Source organism: Rhipicephalus sanguineus, chromosome 1 (genome assembly GCF_013339695.2).
Source record: "Rhipicephalus sanguineus isolate Rsan-2018 chromosome 1, BIME_Rsan_1.4, whole genome shotgun sequence".
NCBI classification, from domain to species: domain Eukaryota; kingdom Metazoa; phylum Arthropoda; class Arachnida; order Ixodida; family Ixodidae; genus Rhipicephalus; species Rhipicephalus sanguineus.
In genome coordinates this window covers 208,031,018-208,048,241 of record NC_051176.1, presented here as the reverse complement: position 1 = coordinate 208,048,241, position 17,224 = coordinate 208,031,018, and the positions used below count along the sequence as shown (strand labels likewise).

The window sequence follows — 17,224 nt, the reverse complement described above, 5'->3', positions numbered from 1 at the left end:
TCATATTTGCTCTTCCCGGGCACGTCAATAGTCAGAATAAGGGCTTTGATCAACGTTAGGCCAGTTATTGGCAACACCGGGATACTTTTAAAAAGGTGAAAGTTATTTTACATGGATCCTTCATACTTGTTAAGTTGATCAGAGATTTCGGCCTTCGATTTGTGAATCTTCCGTGTTGACTTGAGCCAGCGTACGATATGTATGCGAGAGGAGGAAGTTCCTAAAAATTTCGCTCACTGTAGCGCCAGAGGGAATTTTTTTTTCTTTAGGAAGTCCTAGAAATTCTAGGTTGTTATCAGTAAGGCAACACGAAGCATAGTGTAACACGAAATCAGCAGCAGCATATTATTTGAGAAAACAGTCTGTGAAAGTAATAGACAAGTCACACAAGCAGAAGGGCAACGTGAACATTTTCAGTGAACATTAATAATAATAATAATAATAATAATAATAATAATAATAATAATAATAATAATAATAATAATAATAATAATAATAATAATATCTGGGGTTTAACGTCCCAAAATCAGTGAACATTAAGAGCATTCATTAAGAGCATTACAATTAAAAATGACCACAACCAATCGAACAAACATCAGTTGTTACCTCAAAATTTGAATCTTCGTGGAATGGCACAAATGCCTCAGTGAAGTGGCTGAAGTCAGTAGGGCGGTCACTTTTCCACACTTCCTTAAATTCACCATCTGCAGTGCTCCGAGTCTTGACACTGAGCATGGCATTGGCCGGGCCTCTTATCGTGTAGTAAAAACGCATCTGTAGATAATCAGAAACACTTATAAAAATGTGTTTAAACGCTCCTTTCAGAAACAAAATGAGGCAAGTACGAGACAATGGAAAACGCGTGAAAATGTTCCAATGCGGAAAAAAATGCTGTGTTGCCTATTAGTACAAGATTGAACATTCTAAATCTCTTATACAGTGGAAAAGTAAGTTCGCCTCACTAAGGGGGCCACGACACCATACTTTAGCACAGAAACTGTATTGATCTCATTGAACATCCTGTAGATGCCGTGTAGATGCCGTGTAGATGCCGTGTAGATGCCGTGTAGATCGTGTAGATACCGTCATCATCAGTGACTGCGGAACTCGCAGCGATTGATGTCGCCCTTAAGTACGTGCAAGAAGGACTGCCTACATCGAAAGTCGTCATCCTTACAGACTCTCGTGGTGCCCTTAGCAGACTCACCGGAAAAGAGGCCGACAGCCCTATTCTATGCAGTATCGTAGAATCAGCCCACAAAATTCTCTCACGCGGGATGTCCCTAGCTGCCCAGTGGATACCTTCACACGTGGGCATTGCTGGAAATGAAGAGGCTGATCGCCTCGCTTCATCTTGTAATCATGATGACTGTGACTGCCCGGAAATTTCGTCTATGATGGACAACGCTCGTCTGCTTATACGCCGCTACCTCCTAAAGCAGCACCCAGACCAGCGTGTCGCGAACGGATCGTTTCCTCCCCGTGTTCGTGGTCGTGGCTTGCCTCGTCGTTCCAGAGCACTGTTATATAAACTAAGAGTCGGTTCAGTATTGGTGCGCGAACGCTTATTCCGTCAAGGACGTGTGAACAGTCCGTTGTGTGCAGCTTGTGGCTCATGTGAAACACTTGAGCATCTTATAATACACTGTCCCGCGTTTGCTACGCAGCGGGCTTTGCTGATTAAGGAATATAAATTCCTCGGACTTAAATGCGCGACCATCGACGATTACCTCTTTCCGAGAGGTTGTGTATCTCGACGCGACCAGGCCCATCGAGCTATGCTGACCTTTATGGACCAAACAGATCTGGCCACCCGTCTATAAGCGTTCCTTTTTTGTGTGTGTGTGTGTGTGTGTTTACCTATTTTTGTCCAAGTTTTCGTCATTTTTTTTCTTCCCTTTCCTATCTCCTTTCCTCTTTTTCTCCTCCTAACTTCCTTTCCTCTGTCTCTTCCCTCCTCCGAAAAAGCAGGCAGGCGTTGTGCCCCTTTTGGTGGCAGTTGCCAGCTTGCTCGCTCCCTCTTTTCTCTGTGTCCTTGTGCTTGTATGTATACAAATCAAATAAATAAATAATAAATGTAGATGCAAAAAACGATTTTGAAATTAACAGCCATATTTTCCCTTTAGATGCTTTTATTATTTCGTTTCTCGATTCTGGAAACTTCTGAATTGGATTAACCTGATTAAGCTCTTTATTACAATGTACAAGTACAATATTCTCTTTGACTATGTCGACTCACGGCCCTTCGAGTACATTCTGAAGTCCTTTTCGCAGATCGTACGCTCCTTATCGCAATATAAAACTCCAATATGTCTGTCTGCAATATGATGGCCCTTCAGAGTCAATTATCAAATACTTTTGTCCGAGTTGTCTCACTATTACGATCCTCCTTAGTAAGCATCGACGGCTACGTTTCAGAAGAAACGTATTGCGGAGGATGCAGGTTCTTATCGACAAGGTAGCAAAAGCTAAAAAGTTTGACCAAATCAGGTAGCCAGTTGACTGCTTGTTCTTACCACACAAAGCGTAGTGGCATTCAGTTGAGGGCCCAGAAGTGATGCGACGACAGCCTTCGCTTTCGACTTCAAGTACACGAAAGAGCCTGTTAGAAGACAGCAGAAAAATGCAATTTTTTAGAAAGCATGAGGCAAATTTGTTAGTAAGCTTGAATATTGTCTGTTAGTGCGGAATAATATTGTCGTTGTCCTAGATTAAATAATTTACAAAAGTGTGACACAGATCTGTTATTATACTATATTTCGGTAGGTACAAAACTTGCTCCCATTATTAGTTTTAAATGCGAGCTCTAAAAACGTACGAAATCATGATATTGGATTTTATTGCGATAGCAATTATATGGACAGTCTCGGCTGGAAAATGTCCGTCCCCGTCGCCGTCATGCACCGTATATGTATAAGTATGTATATATATATATATATATATATATAAAAGCCCCAAAGAAAAATTCAGAAAAATGCTTCCGAAGCCCGGAATCGAACCAGGGACCTCTTGCTCCGCAGCGAGTGGCGCTAGCCACTACGCCACGGAACGCAGGTCCTCCGCATAGCTAACGGCGAGCGTTATATACACACCCTTTGCCGCTGGACGGACTCAGAGATGGCCGGCGCTCATAAGCGTTTCTTCATTACCAGCGAGATGGCGCTAGGAGCGCGACGAGCGCATTTAAAAGTCGTCGGCGAGCTCGCTCGCTTCTTCTTATATTTGCGCAAGGAGAACCTTGGCCTTCCGCTGTCTGCTCGCGCGGTTTTCTCGTCGTGAGGGCAAGAGGGATGTTTCAAGCTTTAACCGTGATGTCCGCGCTCATGTTACGGAGCGCCGCTAAACGACGCCGCTAAACGAACAAACAGAAGATGAGCGCGAACTATCACTTGAAGCACGCTAGTTTCCTTCGCTGCTTCGGCCGCCTTTGTAACAGGAGCGCTGTTCAAACTGAGAGTATCCATTGGCGAGCCTTACTTCGTATAGCATTAGTTTCTTGCTATCGCATTCATTGCTTCGCCCTTGCGGCGAAACTGTGATTTTTTTTAATGATCACATAAATTTCCGGGCTTGGTATTTTTATACAAGTATATTCATATGTGTATTGAACGTCCGCTTTTGCTTTACTAATCTTATTTGCTGGAAGGATATTTCAGTGTAATCGTGTGCTTAATTTGACTTTCGTAATAGGAATCCCAGAGTTTCATTGCAATGTTTATTTAACACTATTACTAACAAAAACTAAGCTGATATATTCATTGCAAACCACCAGCGCACAATCACGACGAAAATAGAAAGGAAGAACACACCACAGCGTTGTGGTGTGTTGTTCTCCCTTCTCCACGTGGTAATTGTGCGCTGGTGGTTTGCAATGCTGCGCCATCAAGCCCAAGTTTTCAATATTCTTATATATTCGTGCATGATAACCCTGTTTTAAAGTGTGCTATCAAATTACTCATTAAGTTATTCACATTTTGTTCTTCATCTGGTCTTGTGTCTATCTTTTTTTTTTATTATGCACAACATGAGAAATTTGGTTGCAGTTTTGAGCACATTAATAAAGATTTCTTAGAAATTCCACAATAAACTTATCTATGCCTAGTTTGTTCCTGTCTCTCATTGCATCACCCTAGTCGCTCTCCCGTGCCATTGTGAATTTTGTCATCACGATTGTTGTTCGTAATCCTAAGATACATAGCACATCACCACATATTTCATAAGCTGTCCATAGAAAGCTATCTTTTATGGTGACCGTTCAAAATACCGTCGGTAGCTGAGAGGTATAGGCGGTAGTCGGTGTCTCTAGATTGCGCAGAGGCAAAAGAAAAGTAACACTAAGGCGTTCACAAATACTCTATGACGTGTCGTTATTTTTTAATGTAACGTTTTATCATACTACTGTGGGGAAATCGCACGACGTGCAGATGATGTAACGTTACCATCTTTTCCTCCACTTGTGTGGTCTCGCGTTGGTCCGCGAGTCAAGTACTGGAAAGGTTTTACTCTTGTCCAACCACCGCCTTGGCTTGCCTCCAGGGGAGTCCAGTCGCAGAATGACGAATCGAAGTTGCACCTAAATTTGTAGTCATCTGAAAAGCAAGCGGGACAAGGACACATATCGCGTAGGTATTTTAAAGTGCAATCTCTTGGGACCAGCCACCTGTTGCACGATCTACACGAAGACAGCAAATATGTGCCCAACGCTATACTTGTGAACTGAACATAACATACGCACAATTTACTAAAGTAATGCCTAGAAATACACGAGCAATAACTTTAAAATAAGAATGTTGTCAAATAAGCTACATTACCAGCACGTTGTCACATCCAAAAAACCGGACACTGTGTTCCATAATGTGAAAACAGCCGCTTGGGAAAATTTAATTCAGTCATAACAAAGTCGAACAATTTTTATGATCTTAGTTGTATATGCTACATTTTTTTTGTACAGAAGCAGCGCCATAAGTAATTCCGGTTATTTCAATAATAATAAATGCCTCTTCCCTTTGAAACCTGTTTTCTCTGGAGCACCAGCAAGTACGTACACAGGCAGTCTTGCTGGTCATACAATTAAGAATTCGGTTACTCGTCATAGTAAACTTGCCATCGTAACTTTCTTGCCATATAATTTTCCTGTTTTCTTTATTTGTAGATGGTATCTAAAAAGTCTCACATGCGCAAACCAGAAGAAGAAAAAACTCAGAGAAAAGAAAAAAAAAAGCCGTCGCAGAAACGCAGAGAAGGAATACGCAGCACTTTCTAAAAAGAGATAAAGAAAAAGAAATGTGTAAAGAAATATTTAAAGTTGGGTGAAATGCTGCAAAAAGTTGCGTGGTATTTCCGTAGTATCTGAAGTCATATTCACATTGTGTGAAACAATTCAGTAATAAAATGTCTATGCAAAAAGAAGACACGACGGTTTCATGACTCTACCGAATATGAGTGCGCTGCTAAGTTGGAGACACAGAAACACGAAGCGGACGCGAACTGTGAGCGGATCTGCTCGGTGTTTACGTGTCAGCAGGCACGTAGCCAGGATTTTTTTTCGGGGGGGGGCCCAAAGCCTAAATGTTCGAAAGAAAGTCTTTCCACGGCAAAAAGAAAAAGAAGTTGCCCAGGCACATAGAAGGCTGGACAAATTTCGGGGGGGGCCCGGGCCCCCCGGGCCCCCCCTTGCCTACGTGCCTGCGTGTCAGTGTCCCTGTGTGTGCCCATCTTAGCAGCGCACTGATACACCGCGTACAGTGATGTCATACCGACAAGCTCCCATGGCGTATACTATGATCATTTTCATAGTATACGCCATAATTATGAAGAAGACAAAAGATTTTCATCACCCGCCCCTGTTGCTTGAGTGGTAGAAGCTGCGACTTCGTAACTCCGGTCTCTGTGTCCGTACGGGCGCGCGCAGAAGTTCCTTCATGGCAAAAGTACGTTAGAGTTTGAGAGAAATTTCGAGCAGCGAGTAGCTATGGTGCAGGAGCTAATGGACGGAGAGGCGGCAACGGCGCAGTGCGCTGGGAGTGAGAAAGGCAAAAGAGGCGCGAAGTGAGAAGGGGGCGCGGAGGCTGTAAGCCGGCGCCGAGCTTTTCACTACCAGTGTAGGACGCCGTCACGCGATAGGAGGTCACTAGCCGTCTGCGCAGAGGAAGTTCCCGGGCCCTTCGCCTAGATTGGACGTTAATTATATCTGCTGCCAGACTAATGAGTATTGAACAGTAGGGCATTATAGCAGTTTAGAATTTCTTTACCTAATCATATCGGTTGAATTTAGCTACTATCTTTGTAACGGGTGTAAATACATTGCGTAAAACGACGACGACATAAAAGAGAATGCTCTCTACGCAGCTCTAACAACATGGAGGGTTTATGGCAAAGTCAGCCACAATAAATATGAAACAACCTTGCACGTGACATATAATGAGTTCCAAGTACATGATCCTTTTATTCACTGCCAAGATAACTGAGTTCAGTATTACTTAGAGCTAACATTGAGGTGCTTATGCAAGCTTTGGATTTTTTTTTCTTTTTTTGTTAATAGCATATCTGCCTTGGCGATGAGCGTCCTATCACTTGACACTCTATGGAGGTCTGGAGAGCTTCCGCAGGCGCTGCATTAAAGGGCTGCGTTACTTAGCTTTGATCAATACTCAGTTATCTTGACAGTGCCTAAAAGGATCATGCGATCGCGACTTCCTATATGTTTCATCTTTTCACAGTTTTATTTTCAGACATTCTCTCTCACACACAAGTGTAGGGATTCTGTCCTATTTATTATTACTGTCTTCGCAATAAACTCTCCAAGTTGTTAGTCAGAGCTAACTACGCACTGCGCATTTTCTTTTCATATGTCGTCGTTTCTTTATGCTGTTCTTATCCCTGCTACACAGCTTAGTGACTGCTGACCCGCTGATCACGGGATCGAATCCGGCCGCGGCGGCAGCACTTTCGATGGAGGCGAGAATGCTTGAGGCCCGTCTGCTTAGATTTAGGTGCACGTTAAAGAACCCCAGGTGGTCAAAATTTCTGGAGCCTTCTACTACGGCGTCTCTCATAATCATATTGTGGTTTTGGGACGTTAAACCCCAACAATTATAATTAATATATTGCAGCTTAGTCAGTTAGTTCATCAACGCACACTTTTGCGATACTGTCCTTGGTGCGATATTAATTTATAAACATACGTATAAGGTAGGAACCAACATGCTTAAGATTATAAATATAAATTTTTGCTTCAACGTATAAAAACCCGGGTATTGCATACAAAGCTAATGAACATGCCGCCTCTGATACGGGGAAAATGCAAACAAGTAAGGTTGTGTGCCTAGAGCGCAATAAAGCTCACCGCAACCATCTTCATCGCTTAAGTCACCGCAGTGGTCAATGTAGTCGCAGCGATGTTCCATTACCACCGCAACCTTGTTCTTGCAGGTGAACATTCCTGGATTTGGTTGTGGCATCGGCACTGAAAAAAAGGAAGCGTATGAATGTTTACGTTTATTGAAACCCGTATTACCCCAGCATAACAGGTTAGCGTCTGTAATGTTATGTATGATTGTACGCAGAGTCCACTAGTCGTAGCAAGTAATTACTCAGACTTTTTGATTAACGACGACGTCGTAGTGTTGGGCTTGATGGAAAAATTGTAAAACCTTTTACACCCATGACCAGTGTGTTGGAACGGAACGAAAGCCAAAAACGAAAAAGGAAAAACGAAAAAAAAGCGATATTTTTGACCGGAACGAAAACGTAACCGAAACGTTATCTACTGTTTCGTTCCGGAGTGAAACCGAAATTTTTTAAATCGTTTTTCGGTTCAAGAGAAAACTTCGCAATCCGGGACAACTGAGGTTATGCAACGTGAATAATTATGCATATCTCAGGGTACAGTATTAGAGCGTACCCCAGGCAGAAATTCCAAAGCAAAGATATGTTGAAATTGTGCGTAAGACGAAAGCAGTGGCAACCAGAGATGTTGATATTAACGCAAGTGGACGTTCTTGTGCCTGTCACGCAGGCCAGTGTGGGGAGGGCATTGTCGGCGCTGAAGTGTGTTACAGAGAAAGCTGTTATGAGATCTCAACAGCCGATTTTGGCGCCATAGTTGTCTGCCGCCGCCGGTGTCCGTAACCGCTATCGTGTGAAACAAGAAAAAAATTCGGCAGATCCCACGTTTTGTGGGAATCGGTTTCATGCGAAGCAATCAGTGAGTAGTTGTCTACGTTGCATTCTTTCTTGGCTTTGATCCAAGCGTTACGAGGTAGATCGACGTGTTTTTGTAAGTGTAGTAGCTGTGCGCACATTGTGGGCTCACGAGGCACGTCAACTACACTGGCGTTTAAAGGGTAACTTAAGGAGCACAGACGTGAGTATTATCGAAGCGAAGGGTACTTTACGGTACGATGATGTGAATATCATACGTAACTTTCGTCAGCGTATGACTCCAGGGTCGAGCAACGCTTGAATATAGTTTGCTGAATCATAGGAATGCAAATGTAATGTTTATTAGACTTCTATGAAAGCGGAGCCAACACTGTAACCGCAATTGACGTCAACCCAGCATGACGTCTGTATCATAGGAGAACATATGTAATGTTTAATGCTTTTTTTATAAAATTGGATAGCCAGCACTGCAATCAGAATTGAGGCTGCTCCGACATTACGTCTGCATAGGGTCTTTTTCCAAAGTAGTTTCAAGACGTGGCGTGGCTCTGTGGTAAAATACCTGACTGCCACTCAGAATGCTTGAGTTCGATTCCTGCTGGGATCCTGATTTTTCTTCTTGGCATTCGTCGGGTCAACACTGCTGATGTCGGTTTTCGGTTTTTCTTAATGCTCTCGCATTTAAATTACCAATTTCTGTTGTCGCTGTTCCTGGAAAGATATAAACTGTCAATCACCTGTGGCGCGTACCCGCTTACCGTTGCCCTCAGCATACGGGTATGCATCACACGCGTCTGGAGGAAAGGGTTTGACGACGTACGCGACAGGATTTTCACCTTATTCATGTCATGACCAGACAGTCATATTCGCCAAACCCTCTTACCCTTCCATGCCAATTTCGGTCTACACCAAACTAAGGAGGTGATCACGATTGAGAGCAGCCAGACGTAGGCGGATAGATAGATAGATAGATAGATAGATAGATAGATAGATAGATAGATAGATAGATAGATAGATAGATAGATAGATAGATAGATAGATAGATAGATAGATAGATATATACGCTCAAACAGCCTTGGGTTCGCTAAGAAATGCCTCGCATTTACATGAAATGAGAAACAAATTTCTAGGATCGGATGGGATTTTAACCCGCGCCCTCTGCGTGGCAGTCGAGTATTCCACCACAGTGCCACGCTGGTGCTTGTCACTCCTTCGCAAAAATACTCTACACAGGCGTCATGTCGGGCAAGGAATCGTGTTAACATTTGTAATCTAGCGTGGCAGAAGACTAAATAACAACCTGGCGTAACACGATGCGAATTGCGCAACGAGTCGGTCGTTGGATGCTTCCAACCCGTTACAAAGGGCTCAGCCATAATTCTTCATCGTCATCAGCCACGGCACAAAGTGCACATAATGCTTTACACATGTGTAGCGGGTACCACGATTCTCCGAAGAAGGACGAAAAATGGCACAGTGGGTGCTTCGCTACTTCAAAAAAATTACGGTGATTTATGGCGTAGTGGGTACCTTTCATGCGCACTTGTATTAGTTGCCCCAAGAGAGTCTACAACAGGCTCTAGAAAGACCGCTCTTCCAGATTTCGCTGTGACTGTGCTGCGTGTTCCGCGCAGGCCTGGCGATTTTTTTTATCAGAACAGCGGTCTCGATAATCAGAAGGTACACTCAATGACGGGCTGCTTCTGAGATCGTGCTCACTCCCTTGACACAAAGCATTGAGCCCGCTAAAAAATCCTAATTGACATTCGATAAAATAAATACTATGACTTTGAAGGGTATACTGGTTTGTGCTAGTTGGTAGGAATTCGTGGTACAGTTACTTCCGCTCCTCTGAAGAGCGTGGGAAGAACGTGTTTTACCGCTGTCCCACTTTCTTAAGAGGAGGGCAAGTAACTGCATCAGAAATCAAATCTTTTTATGATTACCTTAACTTCTAATTTTTGCATACCAAAAAAAAAAAAAACGTTACGAACCGTTACGGAACTTTTTTTTTTTCGTCCCGGAACAGAAACGGAACGGAGCTTTTTGCGGTGGAACGAAACTAAAACGAAAACAAAAAACATTTCGTTCCGACACCCTGCCCATGACGGTGAAATTCCCTTCAAAACTTCCTTTACGCACCCTGGTTTGACCTGTCTTATAGTGTGCGCTACTTTGACTTCGAATGTTCGAAGCGCTCACAATTCCAACTGGTGCCCCTTGAATTTCTGGTTATAAATGCAGGTTGACTAACTCTTACTATACGACTTGAGAGGTGGGCTGCAACTCGCAAAGACAATGAGACAAGCTGTGCTATTTCTCATCTGTTGGCGGTCATGTGTGCACTTTTCTATTATGTGCTGTTAACGTGAATACGGTGTTATAAATTGACGAGAATCAGCTTCGATTGTGACGGTGACATTACAATAGAATGCTAATAGAAGCCCGTCTTATTCATTTCGTTTGTTTCGTAAAATATTCATTCAAAGTATTTATGGGTTTCTGGCTCCTGCATGGAATTATTTCTGCGTGGAAGTATTTTTCACTTTTTTAATTACACCCTTCAAAAATAATTAAAAATTTCTTTAGCTATCGTTAAAGAAACCACAAGTGAAAGCCTATGCTATCACGTTTGATGCACTGTTAATTTCCATTTGATTCACCTTTCATTATAATATTTAACATGTGATTCACATTTAACTCACCTTAGTTCACCTCTGATTTCTATTAGTTCACCTTAATTACACGTTTGATTCACCTCATGAACTTAATAATCACTTATAATCACTTGACACACACTTGCTACTTTAATTCACTTTAATTCACACCTGATTCACCTTTATATAACTTTAATTCTCACTTATGTAATCAGCGTATGGGCCCGAGGTGACTTTTGTTGCCATTCCTGTTGATAACGCCGACGACAGATTTATTTACTCACGAGCCATGTGAGGCTTTCACCTAAATATCAAGTTCCTAAAGGTGTAATGCTGCGAATTAAGACCACAAGACGGGTGCTTCTCCAAGCTAAACACCCCTTTCTAGGGGTGTATAGGTGTGATTTTTAGACAAATGAAAACCTCCTTATAGGTGTAAACAGGTTAACAGCGAACGCTGAAACGGAGGGTTGTGAACATTACGCAACACGGGCCGAATTTACAAAGCCGTTCGTTCATAAATTGTTCGCCATTATCAGGCTACATTCGCGCATTGGTTGACGTGTGCTCTCAGGAACAGTTTTAAGTCCTTATGCAAGAGTTCATGCCCAGGACCGAATGCAAAGGTAACTCAAGGCCTAAAACCCAATGTCCAATAAGTCTAAAAATAAAGATTCCCTTTGCTCCGTAATGTTGGCAACAATGGCAGAAGGATGCGTTTGTCATCGAAATCTGCAGCACATCTCTTGTAATGAGAAATTTCGCCTTGGTTGCCTATGAGAACTCTACCAGCAGAACTGAAAAAAAAAGGGAAAAAGGAGGTGACAAACCTGTCTGTCTCCCCTTTGTACCTTTTTTTTTATCTCTAGAGGTCGGATTCCTATTAGTTATGCCCAAAGTACGTGGGATCTGTATTTTTTTTTGCTTCTTGCAGTAGTTCATTCAGTAGACAGTATTTGTCTGATAGACCTGGGAAGCCTAGCGACGTCTATATAGCATTCGTAAGGCCGCAACAATGCCTCTAATATTTGTTTTTGTTTCCGTTATCACCCACATATGCCTGCATTGCAGCTTTTTTTCTACTTGCTTAAATTTTGGGGCTTTACACGCCAGAACTACTATATGATTATGCAACATGCCGTAGTGGGAGGTTCCGGGTTAATTTTGACTATAACAAAACGAAAACTTGGGCCAGTTGGTTGTACTTCATATTTACCGGCAGCGCAACCACACACACGGACAGAGAAAAGAAGCGAAACGGAACACAGCGCTGACACTCACAACTAAACTTTTTATTGCAGAAACAACACTTATATGATCAACCCCCCTACGTTCCCCGCATGCGCAAACTGAGAGAACGCATAGAGCTCGCGTACAGGTAAAAGCAAAAAGCGAGGCGAGCCCAACAACAATATACATCAAAGTTACACGTGCTGGTCCAAAAATTCAAACTCATAGTCAAATAACATATTAATATTAATTTTGACTACACGAGGTTCTTTACCTTCCACCTAAAGCTACGTACACAAGGGTTTTCTTTCGCTGAAGTTTTCTGGGGAGTTCCTTTGTCTGAAATCACACGTAATGAAACAAATGATGCGATGTACCCGAAGAATACAAGTGATTTCAAATACCTGGCATGCCACAGCTTTGGAAAGATATGTCGTCGATGGCAGTGTAGCTGTCGTCACTTGGAGAGTCATAGCCTCGCAGGAGTATCTGTCGGTTATGCGCAAAAGGGAGTTTATGGTTTACTAAAGCAGCACTTCGGACATGTCAAAAGGTTAGAAAGATTTGAGCGGCCAATATTTCGCTACCTTTCAGCCACTTACGCGGGGCTTGGACGGATTGCACAGAGAACAAATTTTGATGAGCTTACATTACTGCAATAGCAAAAACCGAGGCAATTAAGAAGCGGGGACAACGCAGGCGTTGTCAACTGGCTTTTCACTTGATTTGGTTGAATTTAGTTATCACAGAATTCATTTACACCCGGTGTTTTGCATGGAGTTATTCACGTGTACATTAATCGTTCAGTTGGAAGATAGCGCAGTCACGGAAGGAGAATGAGAAGATACTGAAATCAAGAATAGTATTACTATTACTGCGAATGTTCTTGCGATCGAAAAACCAGCCAGTAACCATTGAACCTGCTTGCACCCGCCTCCTGCATAGCTGACGACAACATTTCGAATAAAAGGGTGAGCAAATTTTAAATACTTTTTACGCGAGATTGTAAGTTCCCTGTGGTATTCAGTGCAGTAATATTTCCCTCGCATGTTCAGAGGAGCCTCGTTTACACGGGAAAGGTTCCTTACTATGTTCATATTTTCAGGGCCACTACTTCGTGTCGCTTTCATCATCATCATCATCAACCTGTTGTCGCTTTAGCTTTCACTAAACATGTGCCGGCCAGCAATGACACTGGTAGCAAGTGATTCGCTGTTGGTATAACCTTGCGCCACAAGAAAACACCATGTATAAGAATAAGCTCAGTTTTCCACTTTTGAATTACAACATCTTACCTTAGCGTGTGCAGCAGCGCACGGAGACATGACACAAAATAAAGAAATGATCCAACAGGACCACATTCGCAACCAGTTTATTTCGAAAAAAAAAACAAAGCATGGTTAATATACATACACACCAGCGTGCCACGTGTAACAATGACTTACATTGACACGAAGCTATAGAACCTTCTACGGTGATCTTCCAAAAATGAAACTTCACAATCTTTAAGTACAACTGATGGTTGGCTGATACAGTTCTCTTTTCGTTTATTGGTATTGAATGCTTTTTATGATTTCTCTGATCAGCTGATCTTTATGATTGGAAAATATTTCTGTTTCACTAAAAAGCGGCATGCAACCATATTTTGAGCAATGCCCTTTAATGTGCGAATGAATATTGTTTGTTAGTGACCTTCTGCGTTGCAAAAGTCGTGTGCTAAGTTGCTAACATACAGGCCCGTTTGGCCAATGTACGTATTTCCACATGACAGAGGCAAAGCGTATACAACGGCAATTCTACATTCTATAAATCTAGAAGCATGCTTAAACGCGCACCCAAACCGACTACACTTGGCCGATATTTTCCGACCCACCTGGCACACAATTTCGCTAGTTTATTCCCAAGTGTGGAAGAGCAACGTGAACGGTTCTAGCTTCGCATCAGTGAAAGTCACTGTTACCGCGGTATGTATGTATATGAACCCTGTTTTTGTTTTTTCGGAATAAACTAGTTGCTAGTGGGATCCTATTGAATCGTTCCTTTCTTTTGTCTGTTGTCTCCGTGCGCTGCTTCACACATTAAGATGAACTGTCACCAACTCGCAAAACCTCAACTTTACTATCCGCTTTCATCCTGCCATATCGAAGAATGCATAAGCAGTACCAGAAACTTAATCACATGTAACTGTTGCTTTCGGGTAAGTTTCAGTGATGAGAGACACGTTTTCCTTGCACCTTACAAAAACAACTAAACGAAAGTTTTAAACAGCATTCTCAGATTTCTTATCTTCAATATAGACAACTGGTTTATCTCACGAACTCAAGATGTAGGACAACGAGAGTCGCATAGTGGGCTTGTTGGTTGATCATTAGAAGCAACTGGTTGCAGCGCGAACTCGACGCAAGGACAAAAGAAGGCACGAAGAAGACACACGCTCAGCGCTACTAGCATCAAGACACACACGTAGTCTTCTTTGTGCCTTCTTTGTTCCTGTTGTCCTCGTGTCGAGTCCGCGCTGCAACCAGTTGTTTCTGAAGATGTAGGAAGCATTGAAAGAAGGTATGTACTTTGTTTTACCTGCACTGAAGAGCGGTAGCGTCCCAGCAGAAACTGGCCTTCGTTCCATTCCCCTTGTCTTAGGTTTTCAGCAAGTTCCCAAGAATCCCAGGCCACGATTTGAAACCCGTTAACGTGCAGCTCCATGAGGAACTGGTGTGTATCATCTGAACAACCGGAAAACAGAACATTTTAACGTGCGCGTGTATGTATATATATATATATATATATATATATATATATATATATATATATATATATATATATATATATATATATATATATATATATATATATATATATATATATATATAGCAAGAGAAAGAGAGAGGGGGGAAGGAGGATGGAGAGAGAGGGGGAAAAACTAGGCAATAGTTTTATCTTTCAACATAATTATCTAGAACAATTATAAAGTAAAATGTGTACTGTTTCGCTTCCTCACTGACAAAGAAATCCCAGAGCTGTAACTATAGAAAAACTGCCGCTTGTTCAGCTAGGTGTAACAAAACAAATAATAAACAAAACTGGCGTGAAAAATTTCCTGTCTGCGTTCGCTTCTCAGAATAGCGGGTGTTATTGAACGCTGTCATTGACAGAGAATCCCGCGACTGGAGCAGTGCCACTCTTCGTACATGCTTGACATACACGAGACACCACGTTGCAAAACTTACTTGGAGCCTGGTAGTTGAACCAGAATTTGACAACGCACAGGTGGCCCGTGTTGTGCAGTGTTGGACTCGACGCCTCAGCCACGACCATATTTCCTTGCATTGGCTTTCGCGCTCGCAGGAGGAAATAGTGACCTGCAACACATTGTTCTCTAACTTCAATGCGCACAATTTATCGCGCTGTATAAGAGCTGTAAAACAACATAAACGTAACATTTGCTAAACGTAGCCGTTATTCTGCTTTCAGTCGCGCAATAGTAATCCGGCCGCCGTCTATGCACTCACCGCGCCGTGAATTTGTGCTGTGGTCTCTCCTCGGTCCCAGAGCAGCCGCAGCGATCTGCCTCTGCCAGGAGAAATCATCGTAGCGGAGCAAGTTTTGTCCGTCCACTGACCAACCGCAAGTGCTGTTTTCGAAAGAGCACGAACCACAGTCTCTTTCGTCGGAGCCGTCCGCACAGTCCGCGATGAAGTTGCACCGCGCTTGGGAAGGGATTTTCTTTCCAGACTTGGCACACACAAACGGCGGCGTGACTGGTGCAGCTGTCGATGAATTCAGCATCGTTATTTCAGCACTCGTTAGTTCTGTTATCCAGGTTAAGCCTCTGAGAGCGCTCTTCGCTACCCGGCCTGGCGCCGGGAGCTATGCTATATTTCTTACTGGAAAATAGTTGCTAGCGGAAATAGTTGCTAGTTGAGTAGGAAACACTTATTCTTTATCTTAGAGTCATCTAATTATCACTTTTGTTTGCATCTTCTCACTTTAATGATTTTCATCACCAGGAGCGTCTACGAAAACCTTTTTGCAAAACAATAACTACTTCACGCGTTTATACTCATGCATCCTGGGTTTCTTTATCTCCGTTAAGCGGACCTTTCTCTCTACCAGTCACTGTGTCTCCCTTGATGAGCTCGCTGTTGCCTATACCTCTACGACAAATCCTGACTTCTTGGCAAGAGAATGTATATAATTTTGTATTAGCACTTAAGATATGTCTGTTGTTGGCTCTCAATTTTAAAAACAAAAAAAAATCGGGAGATCCCACGTACTTTGGGGATCATTGTAATGCGAAGCATGCGGCGGGAAGGTGACTGTGGCATAATTGTTTACATTGAGTGAGACGTTACAAAATGACGCTAAGGATAGGCGCAAATGGTATACGCACACACATATCTTGAAGAGTCGCACGTGTGTTATATAACCATTTGTTTACAGTTGCGTAACGATGCCAAAAGCAACATAAGTTTACCAACACTAGACGCGGCAAGCCGATAGGTAGTGCTTATACTTGTCCGTTATGATGGAGAACGCAAGCATGTTTCACGGGCCCGTGCGCATGTGCGGAAGGGGTCCTTGACAGTTCTTACGTAGATGGCGGCGAGCGATCGCAATGTCTTTGTTATTGTGATTGATGTGCGCAACGCAGACCTCGCCGATTCCGCTGCTTGTCTGTGTGCTCGGTGTCTGGCGGCCGGCGAAGTGGGATGCGGCCTACGTTGAAGTTGCGCATCGCCGTGTTCTATATGTACACGGGCCTCAAGCATTCCACCTCCACCAAAATGCGGCGGCCACGGCCGGGATTCAATCCTGCGACCTTCGGGTCAGGAGTCGAACACCATAACCACTAGACCACCATGGCGGGTCAGTAGTAACTAATGTAGGGCCTATAGTTGTAAAGCGTATTTAATACAAGAGGAGTGCAAATTAACAAAATTAACGCAAGGAGATATGTATATACCATGTCAAAATCCAAGGAGAGTACACGCCGTATTTTCGCAATAAGGACGATACTACATGTATGAGGTAGCTGTATTGGGTGACGTAGCTTACAGTCCGTAATCCGTGTTCTGTATAATCGGTGTCCAATATGTTACATTGATTTTGCACGATGCTTACGCTCAGTGATGCAGGGGTATTTCAGAAGCTTCAAGTCGTCGATAGCCGCGAAG

At 42.9% G+C, this 17,224-nt stretch overlaps 1 protein-coding gene across 1 annotated transcript; it reads right to left on the bottom strand.

Moving 5' to 3' along the window:
* Positions 1-4,395: 4,395 nt before the first annotated feature.
* Positions 4,396-15,397, bottom strand: LOC125757156 (MAM and LDL-receptor class A domain-containing protein 1-like). Its single transcript, XM_049412401.1, has 5 exons — positions 15,278-15,397; positions 14,628-14,773; positions 12,455-12,539; positions 7,346-7,465; positions 4,396-4,589 (listed from the first exon to the last, which is right to left on the bottom strand). Exons 1-5 carry the CDS (start codon positions 15,375-15,377, stop codon positions 4,396-4,398), a joined length of 645 nt encoding a protein of 214 aa, XP_049268358.1. The 5' UTR covers positions 15,378-15,397.
* Between the last annotated feature and the right edge of the window lie 1,827 nt (positions 15,398-17,224).